This window comes from Rattus norvegicus, chromosome 13 (genome assembly GCF_036323735.1).
Source record: "Rattus norvegicus strain BN/NHsdMcwi chromosome 13, GRCr8, whole genome shotgun sequence".
Lineage (NCBI taxonomy): Eukaryota > Metazoa > Chordata > Mammalia > Rodentia > Muridae > Rattus > Rattus norvegicus.
The window spans coordinates 106,311,587-106,335,652 of record NC_086031.1 but is presented as its reverse complement, the minus strand read 5'-3'; the positions used below and the strand labels follow the sequence as shown (position 1 = coordinate 106,335,652).

At 46.7% G+C, this 24,066-nt stretch overlaps 1 protein-coding gene across 4 annotated transcripts in view; it reads right to left on the bottom strand.

Moving 5' to 3' along the window:
• Positions 1 to 24,066, bottom strand: part of Kcnh1 (potassium voltage-gated channel subfamily H member 1) — a 302,612-nt gene that overhangs the window by 220,060 nt on the left and 58,486 nt on the right. For 2 of the 4 annotated variants that reach the window (NM_031742.3, XM_063272592.1), the window contains one exon: positions 2,799 to 3,191. In NM_031742.3, coding sequence (NP_113930.1) covers positions 2,799 to 3,191 — 393 coding nt within the window. Of the gene's footprint in view, positions 1 to 2,717; positions 3,192 to 12,395; positions 12,886 to 24,066 lie in introns of those variants that run through there. The other 2 variants (XM_063272593.1, XM_017598933.3) reach the window with 2 other exon arrangements.

The window sequence follows — 24,066 nt, the reverse complement described above, 5'->3', positions numbered from 1 at the left end:
GTTACCCACAATAATCTTGGACCCAAACCAACCATCCATGTGTATATGAAATCTCTTTTAGGTTACAATAATATATTTGAATTATATAAGCCAATAGCATAACTTTCTTGAGATACAGACAGCTCCCAATATGAACCTGTGTGTAAGATTTTATGGCATTTGCTTCAGTAAGCTAACCCTCGGACAGACCCGGACATAAGAGATACCTGCGCCAATGTAAGAAACTATGTGAAATAAGACTTCCATTTTGAGTAGGGGCCAAGTCAAGTTTAAGTTCCCAAGACCTCCCTGGGAACTGACGTCCTACTTGGCAGAAAGAGACATGTATGTGGGTGACCGACATCCTGGTTAGTTAAGACATGAATGTTAGACAAGTCCCATCCTGGTGGACAAGTAAGGACATGAATGTTAGACAAGGCAAGTCCCCTGCCACAGTTGAATACCCCAACCAATGGGACCAGGATAAATGTTCAACAAAGACGTGTTGCTAAGGAAATTCCCTATCCCTAAATTCCAGTTGGTGGAATCATGTTCATATGTACATATGTATACTTGCCACAGATGTCTGTGGCTTAAAAACACTGTAGGATCTTAACTTAATGTCATGGTTCAGCTCCCAAGCCTGAATCATGGCCCTGATTGATTAGTCCTGGGGTGTATACTTAAAACACTATCCCTGTCTGACTGAGATTAGTGATCATGTGTTTGTGAGGAGACTCTTGGGCCCCAATGTGTGTGTGTATACATGTGTGCATGGTGTGTGCACGGTGCATGTGTGCACACACGTGTGTGTGTGTGTGCATGTGTGTGTATGTGTGTGTGGTATGTGTGGGTGTGTGGGTATGTGCCTGCGTGTGTGCGTGTGTACGTGTGCATGTGTGTAAGCATGCTATGCATGGTATACAGAATCTAGAGAAACACATCTGGCTCTTCTTCTATCGCTCTCCACCTTATTTTCTGAGACAGGGTCTCTCACTGAAACTGAAGCTCAGTTCCAGTTAGGCTGGCTGGCCAGAGAGCTCCCGGAATTCACTTGTCTCTGCACTCCCGGCAATGGGGCTATGGACATGCACAGTTTAACCTGTGTGCTATTAACTGAATTGAGGTCCTCTTGCTCTCACAAGCACTCTTATTCGCTGAGCTCTCTCACAGCCACTCAAGTGTTTGTTTATTTTTGTATAAAATTTAACTTCCCATGTGTGTATGAAATCTCCCTTAGATTACAATAATATATTTGAATTATATAAGCCAACAGCATAACTTTGTCGAGAGTCAGACACCTCCCACAATGCTCTGCAGTTCACATTGAAGAATGCCAACTTCCTCTCCATACGGGATTCTGTCCTCTCTGGTCTGACAGACTCATTGAATCTTGCAAAACTCGCCGAAGGTATCTAGGAATTAGCCCTTGCAATTTTATCCTGTATTAACAACTGATCCTGTTTGCACACCCCTATAATACCAGCACTGAGGAGGCTGAGGCAGGAGGATTACAAGTTTAAAGCCAGCTACATACCAAGTTCTAGACTGACTACACAAGGCACCATCTCAAAAATAAAGTACTTTGAAACAAACATAGCTGGGGCCATTCTGGAGCAGGTGTGTATCAATGCTCTGTGCTCCACACTCTGATCTTGGCATTGCTTGGTAGGACAGCTACCCCTCAGCTGTACAGCAACATGGCTCTTTGGTTTCTCCACAGGAAGCAGCTGATGCCTTCAGCTACTGCTGTGCAGGTCTGAAGACAGAGGCATGGAGATGCCCTCAGTCATTGATTGCTACCATGAATGGAAGTAGATTCTTCCTTCCATGGCTATCTTTACCCCAGAGGATGTACCATGCCTCAGCTTGGCCTCCAGATGGCTGCCTAGTTGCCCACAGTTAATCCTCCTGACCCTCTGTAATCAGAGACAATGAGGTCCTGGTGCCGAACAAGCTGGAGGCTTATCAAGCAAGCTGTTTTATCTTAATCCGGAATGGAGGAAAACTTCCCTCCAAGCATCATCCAGATAAGATCTACAGTGTTCCTTGCGGTGACTTGGCATCCTTGCTTTTTCGAAAAGAGACATTGGCTCTTCACCAGCCCTGGAGCCCTTCCTGCCACAGCTGTCTCAGGCACCTGTTCATCGGCTGCCTGATCATGTCCGGGTCTCAACATGGTTACAAAGTATTTACAAGCTGAGACTCCACACAACCCCAGCACCTGCATATCAGAGTAGCCCAACAAACAATTACCTCCAAAACCAACACTAGCAAAGAAACAACTCATTGCAACATTTCCCCGGGAGAACAGAAATTGCCTCAGTTTCCATCCATTACAGCCTGTGGAACAGCCAGCATGGGGCAGATAAAGAAAAAACCCATCATCAGAATGCCCAACAGGTTCACATCCAGAAATCGAGCACCAAAGGGAAGGCTCCCTGGTGCAGTGGCCATGCATGACTGCTTCTGCAGCCTCCCTTCCCTGAGCCAGCAGCTGCACTCCACGTGGAGGAAGAGTGAGCCCTTGGTCTCTTTCACACCCACTCAACGACATGCAGGACCTCCAGACCTCCAGAGGACAGGAACAGCAGGCAGGATACCCATGGTGCATGCTCCCTTTGTTGTGGCCATGGCTCATGCTGCCTCCCACCCATTCAACGACTCTTGTGCTGACCACCCGCATTTCATTCAGCTTTAAAGACATGACAACAAGGTCCAAGATTTGAGGGATGTACCTGACTCTCTCTCCCCTCCAGTGGTGGTGGGATCTGATCAGCAAAACCAATCTTCCCTGGATCACCCATAAAGGCACTAACCTCATCCACGTTCTCAAAAGCGTTGATGACGTCATATGGCAAACAGGAGAGAAGGTCGATCACAAACCACGTCTTCAGGTAGTTCATGCGGATAAGTTTGGGGTCAGAGATCACTTCCCCCGCTGGCCCGACAAAGGTGGTGTGAAAATTCAAGACAATGTCCACCAAAAAGATGACATCCACGATGCTGTCCACCACCAGCCAGGCCACGTTATTCTGCCTGGTTTTAAAGGAGACGTTGTAAGGGACCAGGATGGCTGTGTAGAAGGTCAGGATCAAGATGATCCAATCCCATGTGGTCTTAAAGACACAGTAGTGTAGGATGATGTGAGGGGGTGTCTTTGGCGCCTCTTGCTTGTACTGGGGGAGGATGTCTGAACCCAGCTGCAGGACCTGTCCAGAAAACAACACGGAGAGAGAAAGAGTTAGGATTTAACAGAAGCATTTCACCAATCTGGATCTGCCAATGGCAAATGCTCACAACACTTGGAACAGATCATTAGCTACAATAGCAGATGCTGAAGGAATTTGTGTGAGCATGCTAACGGAAGCGCTCATACCGCCGTGATGGCAGGCCGTTATCTGGCGGACGGCAAGCTGAGCAGTGCGCTAAATACTCAGACACATTTATTATTGTCTTGCTCGTTTCTAAGCACAACCCTACCTACTTGTTTCCCTCTAGTCAGTTTTGTATGTGACACGTGAGAAGCCACGCAGAAGAATTAGGCACGTTTATCCCATAATATTTATACATCTATTGTTCTGTGCCAGGAACAATGTGGTATAGGTCATGGGCATCTGGCAATGAAGAAAGAACGCAGGGCCTCCCCGCTTGGAGCCCAGCCCTATACACACATGGAGGATTACTCTGTGTTGAGGATTCAAACTGCAAGGAAGGCTGATTTGATCCCTCTTCCTGAAAAAGGGGGCCAGGGAGTATAAAAGAGTCCACATTCCACCTGTGCTCAGAGCTGTTCTGACTTTGTCATAGACTTTCTCTTCCTGTGAAAAGGACTTTCTCATCAGAGCAATTAAGGAAACACGGGGGCTGAGGTATGGTTAAGTCAGAAGAGTGCTCTCCTAGCATGGACGGAGCCCTGGGTTTGACCCCAGCATTCCATAAGCCAGGTGATTGTGCTGGTCCCGTAACCCCAACACTGGAGAATGCGAGAGGAAGACAGAAAAATCACCTTGGCTACACAGTGAGTTTGAAGCCAACCTGAGACACTTGAGACCCTGCCCCCCTCGCCAAAAAAAAGGGGCTCAAAGAACAAAACAGATAAAACCGATTAAATAGAAGGCTGAAAAGATGGAGTAGGAACAAAGACACAGCAGGTACTCCCTTGACTTGGCTCCTCGGGTGTGCCCAGTCTTTGAATAAAGGAGGCAAGTAGCCTAGAAACACCAAGGCACACGGACAATACCACTCTCCACACACAACCCATTTTCTCCAGCCAAAGGTCAGGGCACCATGCCACGCTCCCCAGAACAGAAAGCCCTTAGACAATGACTGTGCTACTGAAGCCACGGGCTTTCAGAGATTATTGTACTAGGAGTGGCAAAGCCTGTTCCCCTCCCAAAAGTTCATCCTGCAGGGGTGAGTCATGCAGACGAAAGATCCTGAGATCTTACCATACCCCAGCGGTATGAGGTCAATCCAGAGTGGGAGAAGGGGCCACTCCTGTCACCCACAGAGAGGAGCACCCCGCCAGGCACAGAGGCACACACTCCTGATGCCAGATGGCTGAGGCAGGAGGATCATTGGAAGTTGGAGGCTAGACTGGGCTACACAGTGCATCCCTCAGTGTCACTAGAGACAGAGTGACAACTTGTTCTTTCAACCGAGGTGGACTGAAACTGGGAGATGCCTGCCCTGTCCCCAGTGTTACAAAAGAGCACCACCCCAAACTAAAGCTCTAAGAGAGACCTAAAGTCAATATTCAAAATGCCCAGGTCTGCAAACGCCATTCGTTATGCAAAGAACCACAGAAATAGCACACCGAGTGAAAAGTGGTTAATCAGTAGACACCAGCACCAGAAATGACACACAGACATCAGAAGCATCAAACACGAGATTATTCAGACAAGCTGGAAAATAAATGGAAACACGGGACATCCTGGCACAAAATGAGCAGATGCAAAGAGGAGTCAGAAACTTCAGACCCCAATACAGTAACCACTATAAAAAAAAAATCCATGGGTACCTTCATGAGCAAAGCCTCGGGGGTGTGGAAGAATCCGTAACTTGAAAACACACCTGGAATCCTTCTGCAGTTCCTGCTCTGTTACAGACATGACCACTGCAACTCAGAGAGAAGGGGACAGTGCTAGAGAGGACCAAGCCACCAGGAAGACAGGTCGACCCTCATGTGGATGTGTGGAAAAGGATTTCTGAGTACACGAAGCAAAAAGAATATGGAAATGGAGAGGGAACTCATCCACAGCACGTCGCTCTCAACAGAGGACACAGTGCTAGGCAGAAGACTAGAGAAAGGGGTGGAAGATGGAGCTCCGTGGTAGAGAGTTAATGTGAGACCTTGGGTTCCATCCTTACCCTGGGGAAGCAGGGAGGGGAAGGGGGAAATGAGAGGATTCACAAGAAGAAGTAGAATTTGATAAAACCGAGAAGCAGTGGGATTTTTAGACTGATATAATTCTCTTCCCCCAACAGCAGAGGCACACAGAGCGTTATGGAGAGAACCTCATGCCAGTCCGTCAGACAGCCGCAAACACTTAACAGAAAACCACACAGTGCCTGTCCTATACCCACACACACGCTGGAAAGACAGCAAGAGAATATGCGAGCACTTGAACACTAAACAATGCATTCTTCAATAATTCATGGGCCAAAGAGGGCATATCAAAAGATGATTTAAAATACGCTGAATTTGGTGGGAATGAAAACTCAACACCTCGGAACCAGTGGGGTGCGACTGAGGCAGAACTGAAAGGGAGGTGTGCAAAGATGAAATGAGAGCCCTGACCAGTGACCCAACCCCTCACCTTAAGAACCTCTGTCAAGCTAGAGGAAAGCCAGCAGACGGAATGCTAAATGACAGAGACATTTGGAAGCACAAGGACAGCAGCCGGTGGTTTTTAAAAGATTAGAACTAACACTGGGACTGGGGTGCTGGCTTGTAGCTCAGTGATCAAGGCCCTGGGTTCAATCCCCAGCAATAAAATATAAAGGAAAAGCAATGTAAACTGTCAAAAAAACAAATAAACAAACAAACAAAAAAACCAAACAAATGACCAAGGGTGAATGAGTCAGAGTAACCCCTGGGAACACAGGAGACCAGAAAAGACAGTAACGAAAAGCTATGGTGACTCAGTGCTTAGACGCTTCAACAAATGGATCCCCAAAAGGCACACAGCGTGGCAACCCACAGCTCGAAACCAAAGGACTGAATTCTTACTGTTCGACTCCCCAAAGCAGATAAAAACCAAGGTTTAAATTCCCAAAGCAGATCTCTTCAGTCCCAGGGGGTCTTCATGATGAATGTTTCCAGATCTAAAGACAGAAATCACAGCAACTTTGCACAACCTCTTGCAGAAAACACCAGCAGAGGGGACAGTTCGCAATTCTTCCTGCGAAATTAGTGGTACCTCGACTCCCAAGCCAAAGACAGCATAGAAAACTACAAATCTGCCCCATAAACCTATATACGAAAAGTCTTAACAGCTGGCAGCAGGCAGCGTTTAGCAGTATTCGAAAATGAATTACCACAGCAGCCTATTTCAGAAGTGTAAGTTGATTCGATATTTGAAAGATCGGTGATTGATAACGCTCAGTACCCATTCATAATATTTAAAAAAAAACAACTTGGATATAGGAATATGGGGAAATCTTTTTAAAATTTACAAAGGAATGGAAGAAAAGGAGGGATGGAGTGAGAAAGTGGGAAAGGGGTGGTAGAGGGGTACAGGCCCTGTGACCTATGGCGAACCTTTCACTTTATCACAAAAACCCAAGAGCTTTGCCATTAAGATGAGGAAAGGTAAGACACTGGCTCTCATACTCTCCCTCAGCACTGTCTTGCCATACAGTAAAGCAAAACAGGAAAGAACAGGTGACCAGGTCACAGAGGAAGTCACACAACTCCCCCATTTGCAAAGGACACAGTGGTGTCCCTACGGGTTCTCTGAGAACCTACGGGGAAACCTGGAGAAGGAACAGGGCAGTTAGCAAGTTCAACAAGACAAGAGAGACACACAAAAGCCACTGCATTCCTTTACCATAGACACGAACACCGAAATGTTACACTACCATTTATAACTGCTGAAAAACACATGGTGTAAGTATAGAAGAGCGTGTTACACCCCAATGTTGAAAACAACAACATGTCAATGAGACACAGCCAAGAAACGAGGAGACGCCATTGCCGGAACTTGGAAGTCCCAACGCACCAAACATATCCATTCCCCCCAAGTGGACATCTAAGTTTAGCACAGCTCCTATCAAAATGCTAGCGAGAATCTTTCTAGACACATATGCTCAAAAAACTCCCTAAAATTATGTGGAAGGGAAAAAGAATTCGAATGCCCAAAGCAATTTTTAATAAGAATAAAGTAGTTGAAACTTGCCAAATTATATACATTAAACACATATGGGTTTCTTGGTTTTGTTTAATCTCTCCTCAGGGGAGGGGGAGACATTACTAAAGGATCAATTATACCTCAGTAAAGAAGAAAGTGGTGGGATGGGTGTAGCTGACTTCGAGACAACTACAGCTTCTGTAATTAAGACTGGGCTGTCAACAGGACACTGGATGCAGGAAACAACATTATCAGAGGATAGGGTAAGGCTCACCCAAATATGCCCACGTGACTTTCATACCACTGGGGTGTGTGACCCCTCGCAGGCCAAAAACCAAACCCTTAGCTGTGCTTTAAACCTTATCAAAAACTGAACTCAAACATCACTGGATGTAGACTGGATGTAAAACCACATCTCAGGAGAAAATGTCTGAGAAAAGCTTTAGGATCTTACATTCAATGGCATAACCATGACTGGTAAATGAAGAAAAGACCTGCTGGGCTTTACAAAGATGATTGGACAGGTGTGGTTGAAGCAAACGCCTGCAAAACAGCATCAACAGAGAGCTAGCATGGAGAGCATACGATCTAGTATGCCGACCTCCAATTCAACAGGAGAAAAGCAATCCGGTCAGAAAACATGTAAAAGGCATTGCCGACATGGATTTACAGAGAGCAAAGGAGCACGTTAGCCATTAGGAAAACACAGAAACCACAAGGAGACTTTCCTGCATGCCTGTCAAAATATCTGATATGAACAGCCATGCTGGGCATAAAATGCCGGTGAGAAGAAAATGATCAGACCCTCAGTAGGAAGGTAAAATGGAGTGGCCATCCCAAAAGAGTGTGGCAGCTTATGGGACTCAGGAAGCAAAATCATATGGCTGAGCTTTAAGTCCAAAATGTGGTCTCATGAAGACCTATGTGAAAACACTTATAGACACTTAATAGAGAAAACATCAGCGGAAATTCAGATAGCCTTCAATGGACACAGGGTTAAGCAAACCCTAACACTATATATCTATACCATATATCTATATGGTATATCTCTATATGGTGTGTGTGTGTGTGTGTATATATATATATATATATATATATATATATATACCATAAAACTCAAATCGGCACCACAAAAATGTGCATTAGACATAATTACCTGCCTGACCCTCAGTAAAAATTTTTCAGCTTTGTGATTTATATAACACACCTTTAGTGTGCGCACGTGAATGCATCTATACGATGTGCATGTGTGTATGCACGTGCATGTGTGTGCAAGTGAATGTATGTGCACGTGTGTGTTCATGTATGTGTGCATGTGTGTGTGTGCATGTGTCCATGCATATGTATTCATGTGTATGGGCACATGTGCATGTGTGCATATGTTGGGGGGAGGTGTGCATGTGTGTGTGCATGTGTGTCTTCACGTGTGTGTGCATGCATGTGTATGTATGTGCATGTGTTTATTTTCAGATAGGGTCTCTTCATTAGCCTGGAGCTAGCCAACTAGGCAAAGCTACTGGCTAGCCCAAGGATCTTCAATCTGGCCCTCCTAGTGCTGGGATTCCAAGTGCACATGAGTATTATCACGTGTTTGGGGGTCTAGTCCATGTCCTCACTCTTGTGAAGCAGGTACTTTATGGGCTGTGCCATCACCCAGGTCTTACTACAGGTTTATGATTCCAATTATATAACTTAATTGTGATAACACAGTTATAAAAATATTACAGTAAATGGCTGCCCAGGCTGAAGAAGTATGTGAGGAGAAGGAGGCGGGTATGTGGGACCATTTAGCTCCATTGTTTAGAGCTGTCTGGGAATATTCAGTTATCTCAAATAAGCTTAGTGTTTAAATATCAACCAAATGTAGGTGAATTATGAATGCTATGAGGAAAGGGGCCCATGAATCTAGCTAAGGAAAAGGCAGGTGAAAAGGGAGATGGGGTTTTAGGGTTTGTTCTGTTTTCCAAGACACAGTCTGAGGGATAGACTACCCAGCTAGAAAGCTATAAGACTCTCCTCACAAGCAGCTAGGTGCAAACTGAAGCCACCCACAGCTCCTGAGTTCTGGGCAGCAAACCCTCAGGAAGATGATGTCCTTTCTGAGAGCAGTGGCCATGCCTGTGACAGTCTGATAAAATCCACAATTATTTCTAAGTGGGGTTTTCTATTCTGAGTCTTCTGAGGGCACTAATACCCCCTGCCTGAGAGAGGCCTGGACCAAAGGTACCCACATCTCTCCACAGTGCTAGGCTGACCACGTTTTCCTCATGCAGCATCCCCTACAGGAGTACTCAAGAGGATCTGAGGGAGACACCAAAGTAAGCGGGAGGAGGATGGAGAATTGTGTGCAGCTTCCTCCTTCCATCTCCAAGATTCATCTCTTACACATTAACCACAAAGACCATCGTTTTAGAAGTATATTTGGATACTAGAGTTTTTTTCCTTGCCCATTTTCATGTGTTATGATTTGCACATGTGTGCACAGTTTTTGCATGTGTGTAGATCACACATGTGGGGATATGTGAATTAGTTGTATAGACCCAAGGTGGATATAAGGAATCAAACTTGCTCAACCTTCCACTGTATTCACTGAGGTGGGGTCTCTCGGTGACAGCCAGAGTTCATAGCTATAACTAGTCTCCACAGCTCCCTTGCTCCGGGGCTCTTATCCCTCCCTCCCTCCTGTGGCTAGAGCATGGGCTGGCAGCAGCTACATGGGTTCCTGGGGATTTAAAGGCAAGCACTTAACTGCTGAGCAAAAACATTCTCTTTACATTCTCTTAACAAGCCTGTGGAGAAAGCTATGAAGGACTGCTCGAGACAGATTCAAGCGTCTGACTTAGGCTCTTGAGTATGTCACTCTGCTGTGAACTCTTAGCGTCCTCATGACATTGTGAAAAACAGAAATAACATGGAATTCTGCAGAGCAAGCACTTTATTTACAGAAAATCAATACCCTTAAGAAAATTTCCTGACCAAGAGACCATTTTGCATCCAGTAAGCTATCTGGCTACAATCACCATTTATAGTAACTACAGCGACAAGTGACTGATTATTCATATTGATCAGAGAAGATCCCTCATGAGATTGGCCAACTTCCTCCCCAGGAGGTGAACATGGCGATGGAGTCTGGTAACAGCTTTGATCCAGCAAAGCCTCAACCCATCCCGGTCCTTCAGTTCGTCATTGTCTGCCTCAGGGCTTATGGGAGCTGGGGAGATAAGTCAGTCTACAATGTGCCTCCTGCACAAGCATGAGGACCTAGGTTCAACCCCAGTGTCCCATGAATGTAATCCCAAAACTGGAGAAGGAAAGACAAGGACATCTCTGAAGTAGAAGGCTGCCCAGCCTTGTCTGCTCAGAGCCAAGCCAGTGAGAGACTATCAGGAAAAAGGGGGACAGGGGACAGAACTTTAGGAATGACGACTGAGGTTGACCTCTGACCTTCACACCACAGAGAGAGAGAGACAGAGACAGAGAGAGAGAGAGACAGACAGACAGAGACAGAGACAGAGAGACAGAGAGACAGAGAGACAGAGAAAAGGGTTGCTATCTTCCAAAGGGCCAGATCTTCTGGGCTCAAAGTTAGGGCAGGTATCTCTAAGTGTATGTCTCCCTTCCACACTCAGTGCTTTCCACAAGCTTGGCCCAGTGTGGAGAACAGGATACTCATCTAGAATGTTGTCTTAGTCAAGGTTTCTATTCCTGCACAAACATCGTGACCAAGAAGCAAGTTGGGGAGGAAAGGGTTTATTCAGCTTACACTTCCACATTGCTGTTCATCACCAAAGGAAGTCAGGACAGGAACTCAAGCAGGTCAGGAAGCAGGAGCTGATGCAGAGGCCATGGAGGGATGCTACTTACTGGCTTGCTTCCCCTGGCTTGCTCAGCTTGCTCTCTTATAGAGTCCAAGACTTCCAGCCCAGGGACGGCACCACCACAATGGGCTGAGTCCTCCCCCCTTGATCACTAGTTGAGAAAATGCCTTACAGCTGGGTCTCATGGAGGCATTTCCTCAACTGAGGCTCCTTTTTCTGTGACAACTCCAGCTTGTGTTAAGTTGACACACAAAACCAGCAAATGTGCTGGTCTGCAAGTCCTGGAACCATAACACAGCGCTCCTACCAACGTCTCTGCCCTCAGCAGCATGGTCAGGTGTTTCTAGTATCTTCCTTTGGTCATCCTATACGAGTGAAGTTTAGGAAGGCAAAGAGCTAGCAGCATTTCTACCATACTCCCTATCCCAGTTAGTATGTTTAGTGCTGTGATACTGAGCCATGACCAAAGCAAACCTGGGGAGGAAACGTTTTATTTGGCTTGCACTTCCACAACACTGTTCATCATCAAAGGAAGTCAGGACAGTAAGTTGAAGGCAGGAGCTGAAGCAGAGACCATGAAGGAGTGCTGCTTACTGACTTGCTCCTCATGACTTGCTCAGCGTGCTTTCTTATAGAACCCATGGCCATCATCCCAGGGATGGTACCACTCACGATGGGCTGGGTCATCCCTCATTAATTACTAATTTAAAAACAAAAATGTCCTACCTACCTACTTACAGTTGGACGTTATAAAGACAGCATCTCAGTTGAGAGGTACCCTCCTCTCAGATGACTATAGCTTGTGTCAAATTGACATAGAACCACCCAACCTACTTCCTGAGGGTAGGCTCCTAAGTGCATGTTCTGGTTCTATGCCCAGTACTGTTCACAAGCTTGGTCCAGTGACTCCCTCAGCCAGGCTGAGCTCCCTAAGGCAGATGCCATTTCTCCCAGTGTAGTATCTCTGGTTCATGCCCCCCACCCCAACCTCTCTGTAGGACATCTGAGCAAGGCATGTTTCTGTCCTAGGTGCTCTCCACAGGCCTGCATGGATGGGGCTGGGAGTGTTCCCGCCAACAAGGAAACAGCGCACAGAAAGTCAGACAGGCCCATCGGTCACATTTCTCTAGAGCTCTTCACCCCACAGTCCTCTGCTGCATCTTTAAACCCCCACAGTCTGCCTCTGAGGGGAGCAAGGATGGGGAGGCAGAGGCTCGGTGTAATGGAGGGGAAAATGACTCACCCTTCATCACAGCAGGGTTGAGGAAGCAGAGGAGGTGGCGGTGGGCAGGCTGCCAGCTCTGAGTGTGCAAGTCACACCCTGCTCTAGACACCTTGTGTAACAGTGACCCACACAGTCCTCAATCCTGAAGCCCCGGGACATTAGAAGGCATTTCACTCACGTCCAGGCTGGGAAATAGATCACAAAGGTGAAGGTTTGCTCTCAGTCTTACTGCAGTCTACAGGAAAGACACTAACTCCAAATCCAGTTTCCTGATTCAACACTTCTTCTTCTACTGTGTGCCAACTCTCTAAGAAACCCAGGCTCCCAGTAGAAGGCACCATCTCCCCTCCCAGTGTGACCTTCTCCAGAACATTTTATTAAGGTCCTCGTCCTAGCTACTTTTCTGTCTAACAAAGAACACCCTGACCAAAAGCAGCATGAGGAATAAAATGGTTCATGGGGTGAAAGTCCCAGGGTCATGGGCCATCGCAGAGGTCAAGGTGGTGCTGTTCACTCTCCATCCACAGTCAAGGACAGAAGCAAATGCATCCATACAGCCTGCTGGCTCTCTTCCAGCTTTGTCTCTCTCTATACAATGCCCTTTTGCCTAGGAACCCACAGTGAAATGGGGCTTCTTATACCAATTAACAATCTCCGATAGACACGCCCACAGGCCACCCTGACCTGGATTATTCTTCATCCAAATTTCCCCCCATGCCAAGTGATTTAGGTTGTGGCAAATTAACAGTTAAAAGTAACCGTCACAGCACCAAACCAGCTAGGCTGGGCTGGCCTGAGTCTGTGTCCCCCTTTAGAGTCATCAACGCACATGTAGGGGAGTCAAGGAAATGACATCATGCTGAGTGGCTTTGCCGAGATGAGGCTGTGATTTCTTACACTCAGCTGTTTAGCCTGTTAGCTAGATGTTCACTCTTGGTTCATGTTTCGGCTAAAGCTGAACCAAGAGGCCCTGCATCTTCCAGCAGTCACAGGCCTACACACTGGCCCCACACTCACCCCTCCTCCTGTTTCAGTAGAGGGTGTTTTCCCTGTCAAAGGCTAACCCCTCCACCTGCCCTGAGCCTCATCTTCTACTTGCTCCAGTGCCTCACCCCCACGCCTCCCATGATGCTCCTCAGTCCTTCCCCTTAACCTTTCTGTGGACGTAAGTTCTTTCCATCACCTCTTAGACACAAGTCAACTCCCTTTCCTTGCTACTTCCCTTTTAGACAGACTCTTTAAAGAGAAGTCAGTGTCTTCACTTTTTGTCCTCAAGTACCTGCCTTGTATCTTATCTGATCACCGCCTTCTAGATCACTCACTCTCTAGAGACAACCAAGGTCATCAGCAATTTCTCTGTGGCTAAACGTATTAGATCTCTCATCATCTCTGTCTCTCTGTCTCTGTCTCTCTCTGTCTCTGTTTCTCTGTCTGTGTGTCTCTGGCTCTGGTTCCCCCTCCTTCCCCGCCTCTCTGAGGCATTTTAGAGATTTTTTTTCTCTCCTCTGTCGTTTAAAGGGTATGTGTGTGTGTGTGTGTGTGTGTGTGTGTGTGTGTGTGTGTGTGTTCGAGTGTGCAAGATGGGCATACACAGATGTATATGCATGTGGAGTCCCAGAGTTTGCCCGAGTGTTTCCCTCAATTTCTCTATGCATTTGAGGCAGGACCTCTCAGTTTAGCCCAGAGCTCACCAGTTGTCTAGTTGAAGCCCCAGGGATCATCTGTCTCTGACTCCTGAGTGCTGGCATTACAGGCAACCACCATGGTTTTTTCATCGGTTCAGGGGATCTGCCTCGCTCTTGCGCAGTAAGCACTTTATCCACTGAGCCATCTCCCGCACCCACTTTTCTTCCTTCTTGAAACACTCTCTGCTTGGCTTTCTCTCCACTCTTTCCAGCCCTCGTACCACAGAGACATGCAGCTCAGATCTCCCTACATGGGAAGTGATGTCACCCATTTTAGGTTTCTCATACAAGTCCAATCATACAGTACTTTTCTTTCTCTGTGTGACTTAATGGCCTTTTAGGTCCATCTGTGTTATTGAAAATGGTGAGATTTAACTGTACTTTAGTAATATTCTACTGTAGGTATAAGTATGTGGTAGGATTTTTCCTTTTCTTTTTTCTTTTTAGTCTACTGGTACATTGATGCACAAAGGTTGCTTCCATACCGTGGCTATCATGAATACTCTTTGGTGAGCACGGGGGGTGGGGGGGGAAGGCAGCTCCTTGGGGTCCTAACTTCAATTTCCAGCTATAATTCTTCGCAAAGTATAATCTCATGAATCCTCACAGATCACTGCTATCCACACGGCATAGACTAGAGAGAATGTTACACATTGAGGCTGTCACAGGCACCCCTACAGAGAAATAAAAGCCGGTTGGGGTAGACCATTTAGCCTCAGGGAGGTTTCTTTCCACCCCCAACCCTCCACCTCAGGGAGGTTTCCCAGGAGTGGGGTATTAGGTTACAGTTCCTATCTCGGTTAGGGTTTCCATCACTGTGAAGGGACGCCATGACCAAGGCAACTCTTATAAAGGCAAACATTTCAGTTTACGCTGGCTCACAGTTTCAGAGGTTTAGTCCATTACCACCATGGCAGGAGGCATGGCAGCACACAGGCAGGCCTGGTGCTGGAGAAGGAACTGTGTTGGGAAACCCTGCTATTAAGGTTGCAGTCTACCATGACTAGACAGCTCCCTGAGCTCAGTGGAAAATTGGGAAACTCCCTTTTACAGAGGGACTTCCTCTTCTCTGCCTGACCCCACATCCTCTACCTGAGGAAGGTCACATAGTCCTTGGCAAAATTACAGATTCAACTTCCTGGAATGCCTTTCCGTGCAAATGAGGCACTCCCAGTTCCTTAAGTCTCAGCCAATGACCATTCACCCTCTGATGAACCCCTTCCCACTCTCCAAGGTTTATACAGCCCTTGTCAACTCTGAACAAAGAACACAAGCTGTTTCACTGAAATCCTCAGAGAACATACCCCCCAACCACAGCAGTGAGGGAGGGACCAAATTCCTGCTGACCTACCCATTCAGGACTGCGCTACAACCTTCCCGGCCTGCACCCCAAGAGAGGAAGTGGAACCACAGAGCTGAGAGTTCCACCTCTTGATCCCCAGGCAGCAAGGAGAGACTGTCTTCTGCAGGCAGCCAGGAGGAGGCTAGAGTCCACACTGAGTGGAGCCTGAGCTTAGGAGAACTCAAAGCCTGTTTATCCAGTGACACACTTCCTCCAACAAGGCCACACCTCCTCCAATAAGGCCACACCTCCTCCAATAAGGCCACACCTCCTCCAACAAGGCCACACCTCCTCCAACAAGGCCACACCTCCTCCAACAAGGCCACACCTCCTCCAATAAGGCCACACCTCCCCCAATAAGGCCACACCTCCTCCAATAAGGCCACATCTCCTCCAGTAAGGCCACACCTCCTCCAACAAGGCCACACCTCCTAATAGCACTACTATTTATAGCCAGGCATTCAAACACATGGATCCGTGGGGGCTAAAAATACCATTTACTGGGTGTTTGCTCTAAGCCCCAGGAGGAATGAGTAAATCCCTTATATGTTCTTTAACTCCTGTAACTCCATGGCATATCCTTCATAATCAAGAAGAAACCTAGACATAAAATAGTAAATGACTTTATCCCAAACCGAAATTTTCAAGTTGTGTAGCCAGCATGGAAACCCTTGTCAAGGTGAACGCCAGAGTAATATTTTCAAGCATCTGTCCCAGCCAGGGTCTGGATTTAGTCATTAAATCTACGTAGCTATTACTGGGTCATGAAAGTAAATATTTGCTTTCATTTTATAGGCAAAGATATATTACTTCACGGAGGATAAGCGTGAACCTGATTAACGAGAGGAGCTAAGACAGAAAGCTAGTTCTAAAGGTCCAAAACTCCATCAACTAAAGCACCGAGAACCAGTGGAAAATTATATAAGCCGCACACGTGATTCTCGTGCAGTTTACATGTCCTAGTCGGCACACAAAAAGTAGCAACAAAAACCAGATAAAATTATAAAAACATTCATTCTGATTACTTGGCACATCCCAAATATTACCTCAACACCAAGTCAACGTAGGACAGGTGAGATTGGCTTTTACATTCTTTCACTCTAAACGCATGGGTTCACACCTGGGAGACCTCTCAGTATGCTCAGTGGTCAGCATCCTGAGCAACTCAAGCTCTGAATCAGGAGTAGGACGCACCACAGGACCATCCTGGATGAGGGATCAACAAATACAGCCATTTTCCTCAAAAGTAGGTCTGTAGTTTGGGTTAAAAGTGTGCACTGTGGGCAATGGTGTCATGTGAACATGTATGACAGACACTAAGGTCACAGAAGGGGGACAGCGAAGGGAGCACAGGGACACCATTGGGGGAAGAGCTGCGGACACAGTAAGTCGGTCCCGACACAGCATCTGCAGGCCCATCCTTGAGCCTCAGCCAGGAGCCACAGTGATCAACCCCATCGAGGCGAGATCTCGAGCCTCAGTTTCCCTATTTGAACAGTAAAACTAACGTTGTCTGCATCGGAGCAGAACTACACAGATCAAGTCAGAACAGAGGTGCTGGTGTGGGTGCCTCCGTATGGTCTAATGGATCCTGAAGTGGTATTCAAAAACTAGTATTTTTTAATTTAGTAATTTTATAAGAAAAATATTGTTCAAGAGATCCTGAATAAGAATCACGGAAGTTTCCACAGTCAATGTGTGTGGAATCTTCTAGAAATATATCCTTCTAAGCCAAAACTGGAGTGATTCAGATAGCCACCAGTCTCCTCAAGAATCAGGGACCAATTGCTGCACAAATGAAATAAGACCGAAAGTTGATTTATTTAAGGGGGAGAAGGTATCCTACAGAATCTATGGGCCTTCTATTTTAATAAAAACATCCACTGATTAAATGCCTGATGGGAAGTCGGCCATGAGAAGTTGTCCCCAAGGAACTGATGATGGTTTAGAATAGATGTATTAACAGAGAGCCACAGTACAAGGCAACAAGAGGTGACATGTGTGTTGAGAGCAGAGAAAACAAACTGACTGGGTGTAGGAAAGGGCTTAGCTGTTAGGCGGCCAAGCTCTGCCCTGGAAGATGAGCCACAAGGCAGAGGCTCACAAGGCTGTTTTTAGCACACAAATAGTTAGAGGCAGGCAGTGCAAAAGCTTACTGTAGGGCGAATCAGCAGTGGCTGAAGCTTATGTGTGTGGGGGGAGGGGGTCTAGGCACCAGAGAACACAATCCGGAGGTGAAGTTGGATTAGGGGACAAGTGGAGTTGACGAGGACCTGGCATACAGGGGTGGTTTTCAGTACAGGACACTAACCGAAGATCTGTGAGGCTCGTGGGGGCAGTGGTATAGAGAAAGCCTAGAAGGTCCAAGTCTGGAGGCTGGGAGGGATCTTGATACCCGCGTACATCCAGCGGTTAGCATGTGAGATTCTTTCGGAACCCCAAGGAAGAGGAGACACGGGGTTAAACACATGATCCTTCCTGGGATCTGAAATGACCCTGAAAGGGTCCTCTCAGGAGAGCCATGTGGCGCATGCCCACAAGCAGCAGAAAGCACCTGAGTCCGATGGAGAACTGCCTTCCTTAAGAGTGACCCCTGAGTCCTCCCCACTCTGCCTAACACACTGGGTCACTTCATCATTTAAGAACGCGTACAAAGAGAAAAACAACCCCTCCTCCATCACCCGCACCGCCCCACATATCCCCCTCCACGAATGGCAAGACCATGCTGGCTCTCGCACCCTTACTCCCACGTGCTCCCTTCTACTTCCCCACAGCAGCTTCAGAAGCTCCTGGGCCTAAAACCGGCCCGGGTGTTTATGACTGCAGTGTCACGTGCTCAAAGGAACAAAGAACGCTGGGCCTTAGCATGGCTGGGGCTGGGCTCAGTCACCGAAGAAAGCCTGACTTGGGGCTTCCGACATCCTGAGCTAAAGAGTCGCTTCATTCCTGTTATAAACGCCCTTCTCCATGAACTGAGCAGGTGCTATTTTTAGGGTTTTCCATGATGCGCTTGCTCTTTAACGGAAGAAATAAAGGCAGAGGAAGCAATCAGGGTGCTACCTCAGACACACTGGAGCGCCGGCCGAGCAGCCGTCATGAGATGATACCTCACGCTCAGCGGCAACTCGGCCATAACTTGATTTCTGCCCATTTTTGTGAGTCCTTCAGCTGCATTCTTGGAACACTGTTTTGAAAGCTTCAGGTACATTTTAAAGTTTTAGGATGGTTTAGAGTTGAGATACACTGGCCAGAAAATAACGTCACTGTGTGAAATCCACCGCAAACCATCTTCCACTGTCCATGGTGAGACACACTACTGTCACAGGGGAGGTGGGGAGAGATCCGTGTGGGAGAACAAACCAGCTTGGCTAGGGATCAGTCTTTGCTTCTTTTCTTCCTTTGTTATATAATAAACATTTACCAGGCACTTGGCATATTTTAGCATTGTGGCAAGTGTCTATTTGGTTTTGTGTGTGTATGTGCATGTGTATATACATGCATGCACATTCATGCACATGCGTGTATATGTACCAATACAGGTGCATATACATGTATATGTGGGTACAGGTGTGTGCACATGCCTGTGGAGGCTACAGCACAGCCTGAAATATGATTCCTAAAGGATCACCTAGTTTGGGGCTTCACTGTTTGCTGACTGCTTGAGACAGGATCTTCCTGGGGCTTCACCCACCCTGGCAGGCCAGCAAACCCCAGGGATCTGCCTGCCTCTGCTCCTCGGATGGGATTACAGTCAAGCACTACTCCAGGGTCTTGTGCGTGAGTTTCTAAGATTGTCCTCATGCTTCCCCCAGAGCCATCTCCCTGTCGCAGAGTCGTGTCCCATTGTAAGAATACATGTGAAGAAACAGCCCTTCCTGAAAAGACCTTTCATCCACTGGAGAAGGCAGATAGAAGTCAGTACATCCCCAGCGACACACACATTCGAGAGGGTCTGAGAGGGACATGCTGGCAGCCTGGGTGGACAGGGGATCAAGCAATAAGACCCTTGTGGAGAAGCATAACAAGCACAAGTATGGCTTCTGCACATGAAGGATGAAAAGGTCCCTACCAGGAGATGGGTCAGACTGAGGAGGCCATGTGCCCAAGCCCAGGGAACAAGAGCCTGAGGAGAACTGAGGTGCCAGAACTGAGTGAGGGCAGGAAGCAGCTGAGCAAAGGGTTACTCCAGTTTGGGGTCACAGTGTACAATTTAAATAAGCCCAGCGACGCAATAAGAAGCTGTTAAAACGTTGTAACTTTTAACAGCATGCAATTAGATCAGATGTGTGTTTTAAAGCATCTCATATCCATACAAACATCTTCTAAGGTCAGTGACATCCTGGCTGCTCGAGGATGTGGGGAGGATTAACAAAGCTAAACAACCTTTCAGCCTGCTGGTCCTCCGCAGCGGAGGCTGGAGGGAGGACTTGGGTCAGTCTGACTCCAGATTTCTTTCTTTTTCCACTACATCATCCTGTCTCCACCAGAAAAAGAAGAAAGAGATGTGAGTGCTACAAGAAAATCCCCGGGGTTGGTGTCAGCTGGATATTTACAGCTTTTTCACCAAATTCAAGTAAAGGTTTGACCCTCAATGTCACTGAACTTTGTGCTGTCCCCTCCCTGACTCTAGCAAGCAAAGGTCATAAAAATACAATAAGCATGTTATAGAAACAGTCCTCAAAGAAGGGCAGCGACTCCCCCAAGTATAACAGACGCTATAGCCCCCTGTGCAGGGGGCCACCAACAAGCCACCTCCAGGGTTGGGAGGAAGGCAAGCATCATTGTACAGCCACTCCCCAAGCTCCCTCTAGCATAGCATGAGGTGGGCATTTCTAAGCTCTCCAGTGACAACACTAAATGAACTGTGTACCAGGCATAGCCCATGGTCCACATGCAAGCAGTGAGGATTCGTTCCAAAGAGGCTCTAGGGGGTCCTTGAAGTTCCTCCCACTCTTGGGAGTTCCTTCTCACTTTTCCTTAATAAATCTATGTTAACCCTGTTCAAAACTATCATTATAAAAAGCAAAATGAGCTCACAGAAGGGAGATGGCTCAGTAGGTTAAGTGTTGCAAGGTAAACACAAGAACCTAAAAGCTTTCAGTAATAGGGAGGCAGAGCCAGGAAGGCCCTGGGGATGACTGACCAACCAGTGACCTCTAGGCTCAGTGAATGGAATCTCAAAAGAAAAAAGTGATCAAGGAAGAGGCATGATGTTGACCTCTGACCTCCACACAGATGCACACACATACAAATATATGCATATGCACACACGAGCACACACATATGCACACATGCATACATACACATGAATACACACACACACACACACACACACACACACACATCTGAAGTTCCATCCACTAGGGTGATGCTCTCTCCAAAGCCTCCTGCAGAAAGGAGTCAGGAACATTAGCACTCATCCACAGTGTTCATGGACAAAGGAAGTCAATGCCCCAAAATCAGATGGAGGGAGAATATCCTCTATACAGAGACTGAAGCAGGATAGTTTGTTTCAAGAAAAAGATCCACATTTTGACTCACACAAACCCTGGCAGCCTCCACTGTAGCACAGACTGGGGACAGAGATGGAAAGACTCTGGCCAGCTTCAACCTGAACATCAGAAGCAGGGACCATAAAGAACAAGCCTAATATGTATTCAATGACAGAACTGCATCCACACCAGTTCTCTGAGCATCTGTGAAGCCAGCCATGCTGGTGATGAGACGCAACATGCATATCTACTTGCCCCAGATAGGGAGTCTATGACAGACCAAAGTACAGATGCCATCAAAGCCCAACTTGGTGAACCAATGAGTTTTTACTGGGGTTACTGACAGGAGTATGGGAGAAGTGTTGCTTACAGGCAGAAATTACTCAAAGCAGCTGTATCACCAAGGTCTACTCCAGTATGGGTGGCATCTGGGAAAACCTGGACCACACTGCAGCAGCTCAGCAGGTTTGGAGTGTCCTTTCCAAGCCACTCTGTCTAAATCTCTTCAGGCAACTCTGCTAGTTTGAGTCTTTGCTGCTCAGCTTCCTCCCATCTGAGACAGGCTCTCAGCTTTTATTGCTTACTCTAGTAGGCATGGACCTAGTAGATTTGGTCAGTTTCAGGGACTTCCTGAAGTTATTTTGAGTTGTTTACCTTCCTGCTTAAGGAAGGTCCTGAGGACTGAACATTAGTCTCAGAGGAAAGTGTAAGACAAGGAACTGGCTTCCAACACTCTCAGGCACTCTGATGTGTGTGTGTGTGTGTGTGTGTGTGTGTGTGTGTGTGTGTGTGTGTGTGTGTGTGTGTGTAGGGGGGGGCGATGATTTGTGTGGGCCTAGAGGTGTCGTGGCATACCATGGAGGACAGATGACAACTTTATGCTTTCATGCTGCTTTTTCTTCTGCTTTCACATGGTCCTGGGACTTGAACTTAGGTCATCAGGCTTTGGCAGCAAGAACTTCTAACCTCTGAGCCACTTTTCAGTCCCTTAAAAATGATTAACTTCAAGATGGGCATGCATGGTAAAAATATTTGAAAAAAATAAAACGAAAGATGAAATTAAAAGACCAGAAAGAAGTAAATGCTCCCTTTAAACGAACAGAGATAGATGGAACAGATCAAACTGAGGGAGGAAAAGGAAGAGCATAGTAAACAGAAAACCAAATCATGCGCTTCAAGGAGGTCTGACTATGTCTGAACTAACAAATGCAGAAAGGATGGCAATCCACACCAGGGGCACAGATTATCCCAGAGGAGTCAGGGGCACAACTCGACCACTTATGATGCAAGGCACCTCATCACTGTGCCCTGCTTTGTCACGGTATAACAGCGACTCCTGCTTCATACTCTGTCAGGAGAATTGTGATAACATAACGTTTAGTTAAGACCTTGCTTGCCGAGTATCAAAAGTGATATGCAGACTATGCACCCTCTAAGACTTAGATGTTTCTGAGGCAGATGCACTTTGCTGAAAGCAAGAGTCAGGAATATAAAAAAAACTGTGAGACTGAAGACTTACAAAACAGATGGAAAAATATCCCAGGAAAATACAGACTCAAAAGAATCAGGCACGCTATTAAGGGCAATAATAATTAGGCAGAAATCTTACACATAAAAAAGATGACTCCCAGGAACACTCCATGCTCCCAAAGGAGGAAAGCAACCAACAGTGCTCCCCAGCTTCGACACCCACGGACCGCATCACTAACAAGAAGGGCCGTGATAAGCCTAAGGGTGCAGTAGTGGCACACATGCTTTGGTGGTAACCAACCGTTCTCTAATTGTGCACAAGGCCAACTGGACAAAGGGGAAATCATGCCTGATAGTGGAAATCTAGCTCTTAGGGTTTTACTGCTGAGAACAGACACCATGACCAAAGCAACCCTTAGAAGGACAGCATTTAATTGGGGCTGTCTCACAGGTTCAGAGGTTCAGTCCATTGTCATCGAGGCGGGGAGTGTGGCAATATCCAGCAGGCATTGTACAGGAGGAGCTGAGAGGTCTACATCTTCATCTGAAGGCCACTAGGAGAAGACTGGCTCCCACGTGGTTAGGAGGAAGGTCTCGTTGCCTACCCCCACAGTGACACACTCCCTTCACCAAGCCCACATCTCCTAATGGTGCCACTCCCTGGACCAAGCATATTCAGACATCATAATAGCTAATTACTGAGGGCTGGTAAAGTCATAGAAGACCTACAACTGCCATTTTACTCAAACAGAAAAATCTCTAACTATATGCTAAATATTTGTCCTTGTACCCACAAGTAAGGGTAGTTCTCACCCTCATCAAGAAAACTTTGCTTTGCAGCAAACGGAGACCATTTCAGAAAATGAAAACCCAGTCCCAATTCATACATCTACAACAGAACTCCTGCAACTAAGGCTCAGGGATCATTGCCAAAGATGGGAAGGAGGCTCAGGGGTCATTGCTGAAGATGGGAAGGAAGGGCCAGAGCTAAAAACAGGGCTGGGAGAAGCCTCCGTGGATAAGGCACTTGTCACAAAAGCTTGAGGGCTGGAGCCTGGATCCTCAACTCCACTAATAGGCTGGAGGTGGCAGCATGCTTCCGTATCCCAGCATGCTGTGGGTGTAATGAGTGGCTGAGATAGGGGAAGCCCAGAAACTCAGGCCAGTTATCCTGGTTCACTGTGGTAAACAAGGTAGGAAGTGAGGACCAACAAACCCAAGGTTGTTCTGTGACATCCATACATGCACAGTAGTACCCATACATATGCATGAACCTATACACATCATAAACACACACACACACACACACACACACACACACACACTTTTTAAAAGACAGATTAAAATATAGGTAAAAAAAAAATGCACCAAAAGTTTAACACAGATGTGATTTTAGAAGGTAACATCATTTTTAAAGGTATTCAACATTTTCCTACCATTAGTAAAATATATATTAATATCACAATTCAGTATCTCTTTATGCTTACTTTATTCTAAGAATGACAATATCAAAGTCTGGCAGGACACAGGCAAAACCAGCCCTCATACGTCATAGGATATAAGACTGAATACCTAACTTTAACCAAAAGAGCTTGGCGACTTTCTTACATATATAAGTCTACCTCACACATGTGCATGGACACCCAGAAAGCAGAAAGTGCACTCATAGGAGTTTATCCCAGAGAAATAAAAGTGTCCAC